General features: G+C 37.5%; 1 gene segment (V, D, J or C); it reads right to left on the bottom strand.

The window, feature by feature from the left end:
* Positions 1-8,905: 8,905 nt before the first annotated feature.
* On the bottom strand, positions 8,906-9,552 carry LOC131382035 (immunoglobulin kappa variable 3-11-like). The segment is given in 2 exon segments: positions 8,906-9,294; positions 9,490-9,552. Coding segments are annotated over 2 exon segments (438 nt in total).
* Positions 9,553-10,288: the final 736 nt, after the last annotated feature.

Raw genomic sequence — 10,288 nt, 5'->3', positions numbered from 1 at the left:
GACTAAAATTTAAGACCTTGCTTTGAACAAACTCTTACATAGATTCTCTGCTTCTAGTGCTCTCACTAACTCTTTGTTTATTAATAACTAACTTTTAGGAAAACTATTCTTCAGCATACCCAGATAAAAATATTTCATGGCAAAAACATCAAAAGCAATTGAAACAAAAGCAAAAATTGACAAATATGACTTAATTAAACTAAAGAGCTTCTGTACAGCAAAAGAAACTATCGTCAGAGTGAACAGACAACTACAGAATGGGAGAAAATGTTTGCAGTCTATCCATCTGACAAAGGTCTAATATCCAGAATCTACCAGGAATTTAAACAAATTTACAAGAAAAAAACAAACAACTCCATTAAAAGTGGGCAAATGACATAAACAGACACTTCTCAAAATATATGTGGCCAAAAAATATATGAAGAAAAGCCCAGCATCACTGATCATTAGATAAATGCAAATCAAAACCCCGATGAGATACCATCTCATGCCAGTCAGAATAGCAATTATTAAAAAGTCAAGAAACAGCAGACACTGGTGAAGCTGTGGAGAAATAGAAACACTTTTAAACTGTTGGAATATAAGTTAGTTCAGGCATTGTGGAAGGCAGTGTGGCAATTCCTCAAAGACCTAGAACCAGAAATACCATTTGACCCAGCAATCCAATTACTGGGTATAAACCCAAAGGAATGTAAATCATCCTATTACAAAGATACATGCTCATATATGTTCATTGCAGCACTATTCATAATAGCAAAGACATGGAATCCACCCAAATGCCCATCAATGATAGATTGGATAAAGAAAATGTGGTACATATACCATGGAATATTATACAGCCATACAAAGTAATGAGATCATGTCCTTTGCAGGGACATGGATGGAGCTGGAAGCCATTGTCTTCAGCAAACTAACACAGGAACAGAAAACCAAACATCTCATGTCCTCACTTATAAGTGGGAGCTAAACAATGAGAACGCATGGACACAGGGAGGGGAACAACACACACTGGGGGATAGGGGAAGAGCATCATGATAAATAGCTTATGTACATAAGGCTTAATACCTAGGTGATGGGTTGATAGGTGCAGCAAACCACCGTGGCACAGGTTTACCTGTGTAGCAAACCTGCACATCCTGTACTTCCGTACATATATCCTGGAACTTAAAACAAAATAAAAAATTTTAAAAAACTTATCAAAAAATATTAGAACTAATAAATAAATTAAATATAGTTTCAGGACAGAAAATAAAAAAGTTGCATTTTTACAATAACAATAAACAATCTGAAAAACAAATTTCCATTTACAGACTTAAGTGAGTAAAAGGGTAAGCCAGAGACAGAGACAAATGCAAAAAAATACTGGTTCTATCTATATCTATAATTTTATAAATATGCATACAGATGTTAGTTCAGGATGCTATATCAGACTACCATAAACTGGGGATGGAAAGGGTTAAACGGCAGAGATGTTTTCAATTCTGGAAGCTGAGAAGTTCAAGATCAAGATGCCAGCCAATCTGGTGTATGGTGAAGCCCAACTCCAGGTTTGTAGAGGGCCTTCTCCTTGCATCCTCATGTGGCTAAGAGCAGAGAGCTAGCTAGCCCTCTGGTCTCTTCGCTTCTTCTTATAAGGACATTAATTCCATTCATGAGGGCTTTACCCTAACAGCCTAATTACCTGCCAAGCCTCAATCCTGATCAACATATTGGGATTAAGATTGCAACATATGAATTTTGGCAGAGCACCAACATTCAGTCTGTCTTGACTGATGGATAGATAGATGGGTGGATGATAGGCAGATACACACTGACATATATCATGCATATGTTATATATATTTTTTCATACATATCAATTCAACTAAATCAGAAAATACATTAGTAAAATGGGCAGAATTTGACAGAAATTTTAACCCAGAGGATGGTCAAATGCCCTACAAGCATATATAATCCATATATAATCCCACAAACACAGATCATAATTATAGAGTGATACTACTACACATGTAGAAGAAAGGCTTAAATTAAAAAGTTTTACAATACCAAGTATTGGTGGAGATGTAGAACAACAGAAACCCTTATACATTGCTGGTGGAAAGGTACATTTGTATACCCTGTTTGGAAATCAAAAGGATTATCCACTGCAGTTTGATATACCAGAAACAGTGTATTTTACTCTATATTCTAGCAAGTGTGTTCAAAGATTGCTAACATGTTACATCTCCTTTCTAAAGTTTGGGACATAAGACATAAATAACTTCTATCATTTCTTCTGTATACACACACACACACACACAAATGTGAGTATGTATGTGTGTTTGTGGAGATAGATTAGACAGACAAGAGACAGATGGACAGATAGATCAATTGATAGATAGAGAGATAGATGATGTTTTTATAATGCTGCTGTAGTAACAGTGTGAGAGACCCAGGGAATGTCCAACAAGTGTACACAGTTACCCCCATAAATAACCTTGTCTCTGCTAGCTGCTTCAATAGGTTCATCCTATCATAAACCACTGGGGGTTGTGTACATGGTGCAAGATAGTGACTCAGTAAGAAAACAGCACACAGGCAAGGGATAGAGCATTTATACAAAAAGAAATAATCTGGGTTTACATATTCCCATAGGATGGAAATTTGCTTTTATGTCATTATGAGCCTAAAGTAGATGGGAGCAGAGAGAAAGGGATTATAATGTAATATTTCCTGGACAGGATTTTCACTAATACCTGGAGTTTCAATCTTAGAGAAGACTTGATAAGAATTTGCAAAACTCAATAGTTTTATTTTTAGCTAAATACTTAATAGTCTTGTTCACATTCTGACCACTTTCTGTATTCACCATCTTTGAGACTAAACATACTATTTATTATTCTTATTGATGTCTGCTCCAGACATTAAGGGGAGCGATTACATTAGTCAAGAAAGAAGCTTAAGTGAGGACTAAAAGCTGACAAACACGAATGTTTCTGTTCCCTCTTATAGGGTAGTCACTAATATTGACATCACCTTAATATTCTGTTGACCATATTTATCAATGTATGTCCTTGGAAGTGGAAACGAGATTAGAGTAGAAAAGAGCTGTAAGAGAAAAAATGAGATTCCAGAATCAGATTCTTTGATGTCTGCTCTTACAGAAAGTGGGAGAAATCTCTGAAATTGAGTCTTCCAAAGAACTTAACATACGGAATCATGTTTTTGGTTATCATTCATCTACTCTTCTCTCCAGGATTCCAGCCCAGTTCAATGACAGTAAATCTAAGACAGAAATTGCTCTTAACTACAAGCTCATCATTGTGCATATCATTACTGTTTGCAGTGGCCTTTGTTGGTCTACACCTTGCAATAACCACAAAGTCCTCATTTCTATGATCCAATTATTTCCTTCCTTGGTAGTATTATTTCAGCCACTCCTTATTTGATGGCTATTAAATACTAACCTGAGAAGTCAGTTAAGTTTGCAGAGTTAGGGATAATTGCAGATAAATCTTAATATTTCATTAGGAAACAATCCTACCTGAGGTTTCTTTAGGTAGTGGCTGTAGTAGAACAATAGCATGAAGGCTAGCATAATCCGGGAATAATGAGGTCAAAACATGAAGACTACTTTGCTGGTGCTGTTTTCCCACAAGTTTCAGAGGAGTGATTCTAAATAGCAAATGCTCAATTAAACAGCATCACCTGAACATTAGAGAGTGAAGATAAAAAGATATATGTTTCCTCAAGTATTGTGATTTGCCAAATTTAATTTTCTCAACCTCTACACAGTTTTCAGGTTTTTGGAAAAATATGTGGGGTTTCAGGTAAGATTTGAGCAGTGGCATGAAGGGGATAACCCAAAACTTGCCCAGATATAACACATGCCAAAGACATACAGGATTTCTCTTTAAATTTGGAATTATAGAATTGAATTGTGTTAAAAGAACAAGTATCTTAAAAAAAAGAAATGAGACTTCTTACTGATCAATATAATTAGGAAAAAATGGAAAATAAAAGAAAGATAAATACTTGAAATCTGAGGCAAACCTGATTAGTAAGAGTCTGCACCCAGGTTACATGTTGCTCTCATATCTATCACTCGCTTTTCCCCATCACTGGAGGGAGGACTGAGGAGGACTGGTGAGCACTCAGTGGGTTAAGGAAGAGTCACAATGACTGTGTGGATGAGGGTAAGAATGCTTATAGGGAGGGACAATTTCCGTTAATGCTACTATTTGGAATGTAAGCTAGATGCATTTTGGTCTTTGGTTTTGTTTTTCTTGGAGGTGGAAATGATGAGTGTGGCAAAAGACAGGGAGTTGGCCATGAGAATTTACCTCTGCTTGGAAGTGAAATTGTTGGCGTGGCTGGACGATGTGAGAAAGGCTGTCCTGGTTTTTGCCATATCAAGTGTGTCAGGCACAGCATGGGGGCAGCAGAAACTACAGAAACAAAAAGAAAAAGGAAGTGAGTTGCATGGGCATGGAGAAGCCTTATAAACACCACGGGGCCACCCAGTTCCACATTCTGAACATTTGCAGCAGCAGCTGAGGCAATCCCACCGAGAGCACTTGGAGGTTTTGGTAACAGGGTGTATCACTGTGAGAGGGAAATTATCATGTTATAGACAGAAGTAATATGCAGCATCCTCAGATTCTATGTTATTAGTTGTGAGGGTAAAATCTGTTCCACACCCGCTGCCACTGAATCAAGGTGGGATTCCAGAAACGAGAGTAGTAGCTTCTTGAATAATGAAAATAGCAGCTTCTCCTGGTTTCTGTTGGTACCAGTTCATATCATCACCAATGTCTTGGCTGGCTTTTCAGGAGATGGTGACTTTGTCTCCCGGAGTCGCTGACATGAATGCCAGAGACTGCGTGAGTGTCACTTCTGCCCTGGTATCTGATTACGGAGCAAAGTAAAAAACATAAATCAAATGCATCATATTTGGAGAGACTGAGGAAAATCAATTCTTTGTGAAAATATAATATTTTTGTGGAGATGCAGGGGACTTAATGGCACACTCAGAAGTTTAAAATTAACGTAACCTCCTGGGTGTGCATTTATCATCTTTCTATTTCTTTGCATTTCTGCAACAAGACTCATTATTCTGCAGGCTTCAGTGTTACCTCTTCTGTGGTTCTGATCCTCAGTAACCCACCAGTGGTAGACGCCATGGCAATATTCCTGACATTGCCAACAATTGCCTTCCTTTGTTCCCTACATCAAGCATCCTGTTCTGTTACCTGTGATGAAACCCACTGTCAGAGAGGCTGCACTTTTACAATGCACACTTGGTTCCCTGATTACTGAGCCCTATTTTTCTTTTGCATTAATGCACTTGTTAGTGCTACTAAACTATAATTTCATAACATCCTGATAGTTGTTTTCATGTATTAAAATTTTTATTTTATTTTGACTACAGTGTATTAATTACTTTTCAATGGAACCTGGTAGTCGTAAAATGATTTTCTTTCTATACCATAAATGCACATTTTTAAAATGTCTTTGAAAATGGAACTCTGAAAATTACAGGTATACCTGAGTGTAAAAGAGATAGAGAATGAGAAATTAGATTAGTATAGTCAGTTTGAGTGGAAAGTGATGTTCCTCTCCTGGGTTTTTTTTAATAATAAAATTCTATTTTTCCCATTTTTTTCTTCTAGAAGGCAAAGGGAATCATGGAGGTGGAGGACTCTTGCTAATGAAACAAAAAGCATTCTAGAAAGTTTCCAAACTTCAACATCGCTGGTATCTGATATGTATTACTGGAAAACAGAACCAACTACATAATTTGTGAGCCCCAGTGCAAAATAAAAATGCAGGGCTGCTTCTTAAAACAGGAAGAGAATTTTCTCAAAAATGTTTTATTACTCTGAAAATATAATAGTAACATGAATAGCAAGATCAGCTTTCATATAATTCAAAATGTCTGCTTATGCATTCTATCATATCGCTGGATCCTCCAATACAAGGAAAAAATAATTTTTAAATTGTTTTTCTCACTAATAATTGATAATTTGAATCTTCATATGAGAATAACGTTCTTTTCTATCAAATATAACAATATTTAAACTTAGTTTTTACTTCTAATACTGTGGAAAGTTGCTTTGCATTATTACAGCAATTTTCAAACATGGAGATTCTAAACTCTTGGGAGAATTATAATAACTCCTTGATATGTTTTGTTACAATGTTTATGAGTATGCTTTAATTTTGTAATGATTTACTCACAGTGCTTACTGCCTAAGCATCAGTAGTTCCTGTTTTAATACTCAGGCTCGAGAGTTAAAATTAATTATACTTCAATTTAATTTCAATTTATTAAGCCACACAATTTATATGATAGCAGTAACACATAGAATTTTGATTAATAGCTACTGTTAACAGAGCATAGCTTATGTTCCTAGGGCCCATACCAAAGGCACAGTATCTGCTCTATCCTTCCTATCATGTCTGTGAGATATTTTTAATCACTCCAAAGGATCACCTGGTTGATATGTTAAATAGCTTTCCTAAGTTCAAACATTAGCTAAAAGAAGTCAGAGTTTAGACCTTAGTTTGCCTAATCCCAAAGTCCTCGGCATATAGTCTGTTGACAGTGATGCATGGTTGTCCTCAGATTTGTCTATCTGTTACTTTCTCATGATCATCTTTTTGGTGTGATTTCACACTTTATTTGTAACATTGTGCTACAGTCTCCCTCATCTTTCATAATATCTATGAAAGATAGAATCACAAGCAACTATAAACTGGCCAACTGTCTATGCTGTTAAACTAAAGCTTGTTGTAAATCCTTTTATTCTGTATGACTCCCACCCAGCCTTCTGGGTGCTCAGCTACTCACTTCAAGATGGAGACACTCTGGGCATGATTCATTAAACCAGGGTCCTGGTAAACAGGGGTCCCTCTAACAGCCGGAACACAGAACCCTTTTCCTGGTATGAACCTCAGTCTGGAAACGTTCAATCGAAGATTGATCACAACTGTCAGGACATTTTCCAAATGAAAGGAACTTTTGAATTTAGATTTCAGTGGAACAATATAAATAAAGAATTTAAAGAATTCAACACTGCAGCCATACCTGCTATATTTGAGAATAATAATGCTGTGTAATCTAGAGAGGAAAATGTCATAATAAAGTAAAAATAGAAAAGGATTTATAAAGAAAATTTAGCTAAAACTGCCTGTAAGAGGAATGAGAAGTGAGATTAACATAGAAGATGCTTTTTAAGACTCGTTATTGGGGTTTGTTCTGATGAAGAAGCTTAAAGGAATAAGAAATATGGGTTGAAACAGAGCAAGTGAGGGCAAGATAGAGGGAGAGAGAAAAAGAGAGACTGCAAGTGGAGGGCCCATGAGGGAAGCTGCCTTATACACTATAAGAATATTAACTACCGCCTTCTTTTTGGATGGGAGGGTCTATAGCAGTTGTGCCATTCCTGTCTCACTATTGTTTGCAGGTCCTCAGATTAAAAAGAACAGGACTCAAGGAACAGCATTCAAAGAACCATGGACAAGAGAACTCACTCACAACAGAACTTGATTTAAATAACGCTATCTTGGACTTTAACCTGACACTCATGGAATAACACTTGGGATTTGGTGGTGAGAATTAAAGTATTTTACATATGGGTAGAATGCAGATTGTTTTAGCAAAGGTGAACATTGCTGATTATATTCTCCAAGAGGGTTGTAAGGAGGTCTCTCATTCTACGTGTTCCTCTAACACTGTGATCTATTAGATCTATTAGTAGATAAACTGTGACACTCCTCCCGTTAACTCCAGGAAATGAACTTTAAACTTTACATTTTACCATTTATAGATATCAGTGCTAAATGAATCATTGACTTAAATATGAAAGTGAAAAGAATAAAGCTTCTAGAAAATGTCATAGAAACATCTTTAATGACCTAAATATAGCCAACGATTTTCTTAAAAAGATATACGACACACTAAACACAACAGAAAAGAATAACAAGTTAGACTAGATCTTTTCTGTAAAGAGGTCCTGTCCATACACTTTCTACAGCATCACCTTTGGAATTAAAAAGTAAATGATATGTGGGTGGATGTGTCTCTGAACATTCTCTTCTGTTCCACGGGACAATTTGGCTGAACTTACACCAGTAGCACATTCCTGGCATGGAGCACCGTAAACTTTATTCCAGTGCTTCTTCAGGATTGCTGTGCTTGTTCTATGCTCTTCACATTCCCATAAAAAATTTAAAATCAGCTTATACGTTTCCATTACAAAATTCTTAGAATTTTGATTTCAATTATAATGAATCAACATATCAATTTGTGAAGACTTAACATCCATATAATACTAAAACTTTCAATCCTTGGACATAATATACTCCTCCATTTCCTTAGGTTTTCTTCTATTTCATTGAATGGTATTCTGGATATTTCAGTGTAGAAATTTTACACTTTTTTATTCTTTCCTAAATATTTAATGTTTTTATGCAATCATAAATGATGTTTCATCATTTTTCATCATTTGTCACAGTTAGATAGAAACCAAATTGATATTTCTGTATTGAAACTGAAACCAATGACTTGCTATTTCCCTTATTAACCCTAGTACTTTCTCTGTATATTCTTTTGAAGTTTCGCTGCACACAATTCTTTAACTTGCCAATTGTGATGGTTTTAATTCTTTCGTTCTAATTCTCCTTCTTTGCTGTTGTTGTTGTTGTTGCCTTATTGCACTGTGCATGACCAGGTATATCTTTAAAGACATTGACTCATATAAGTCTGATCTAATACCACTGGAAGTGAAATGGTTCCTGAAACTACCTGTGTAACTAAGTCTGAGAAAAACTCTGGAAATCAGAGCCCAAATCTCATCATGGAGTTACGTTTTAGAACCCTAAAATTTCCAAATAGAGGCAGAAATGCTGAAACTGAGCAGCCACTATGGCAGCTGCCTATAAAGGAAACAGCTGATGTAAGCAAAACACACTGATGGTTTCCTGGAGGTTTTTGTTTCATGTTGAATCACTGTGGGACACCCATTATTATGCTGAAAGCAGTAATAAACTCCAACATCTTCAGGCTCCAGGCTGCTGATGGTGAGAGTGAACTCTGTCCCAGACCCAGTGCCACTGAACCTGTCTGGGATGCCAGTGGCCCTGGTGGATGCACTATGGATAAGGAGCGTGGGAGCCTGCCCAGGTTTCTGCTGGTACCAGGCTAAGTAGTTGCTAACACCCTGACTGGCTCTGCAGGAGATAGTGGCTCTTTCCCCTGGAGACAAAGACAGGGTGGCTGGAGACTGTGTCAATATAATTTGTCCGGTGGTACCTGAGATTGGAATAAAATGGAACAGTCACTCATGTAATCTAGATCAAACCCACTGTCTTCCCAGAACATCCAAGACCACTAGTCTACATTGAGCTTTAATTCTTGTGCTTGTTAAGCAGAGGTCCCAGGTCCTAGGACCCCACAACATTGAGAGAGTTTAACCAACATTGCAGAACCATCACGTGTTCCCCTCACCTGGGAGCCAGAGTAGCAGAAGGCAGAGAAGCTGAGCTGGGGCTTCCATGGTTCCCTCTGGGTACTAACCTAGCAGCTCTTCCCCGAGCTCTGATCCAGGCATTAATATGATAGCAGGGCAGGGCACCTGGGAGGGACATGCAAAGCAGCTGGGGCAAGTGCTGGGCTTCCAGCTGCAGAGACCACCTGCCTCCTCTTCTCTGCACTGAGCATCCCCTGCCCAAGTGGTCAGGCTAGAAAAGGCCATCGGCTCAGCCTGAGGGTAGAAATCCTCCACTGTGGTCAAAAAATTTAACCCTTGCTTCTTCTCACCATACTATTTACCTGGACTCAACTAGGTGGTATTTAGTACAAGCATGTTGAGAGGTCCCATCTCTCTTTCTGACACCAAAACATTCAGACATCTCCTTCGGTGCATGGTTGAAACAGACAAAATAAGGAGTTGCCCAGAAATTTATATTTCACATTATTCTTTCCTTTACTACCTGGCTTTTTTTTTTTTCCTGAGGTCGCTGAAGCCACCTCACTTCTCATTCTCTGTAAGAATTAGCAAAGAGCAACACCCAATTAGGCCCAGCATTATGGGTACAAGGACAACCACAATTGTGTCAATTGTGTCAAAGGCAGAATACTTGTGTGATTGTGGCTGTTGTGGTTATTGTGGAAGACAGTGAGAGTAAAAGCGCCTGGAAGATTTATAAGCTCTGCTCTTCTTCATACCCATAGCTCTCTCTAGAGATGGAGAAATGATGGTCCAGACACCTCTAGAGAAGTAAATATACATATTTAAGGTGTACAA

Source organism: Hylobates moloch, unplaced genomic scaffold, assembly GCF_009828535.3.
Source record: "Hylobates moloch isolate HMO894 unplaced genomic scaffold, HMol_V3 SCAFFOLD_19, whole genome shotgun sequence".
NCBI classification, from domain to species: Eukaryota; Metazoa; Chordata; class Mammalia; order Primates; family Hylobatidae; genus Hylobates; species Hylobates moloch.
Note: the sequence above shows the minus strand (reverse complement) of the source record. Positions and strands in the feature narration are given on the sequence as shown.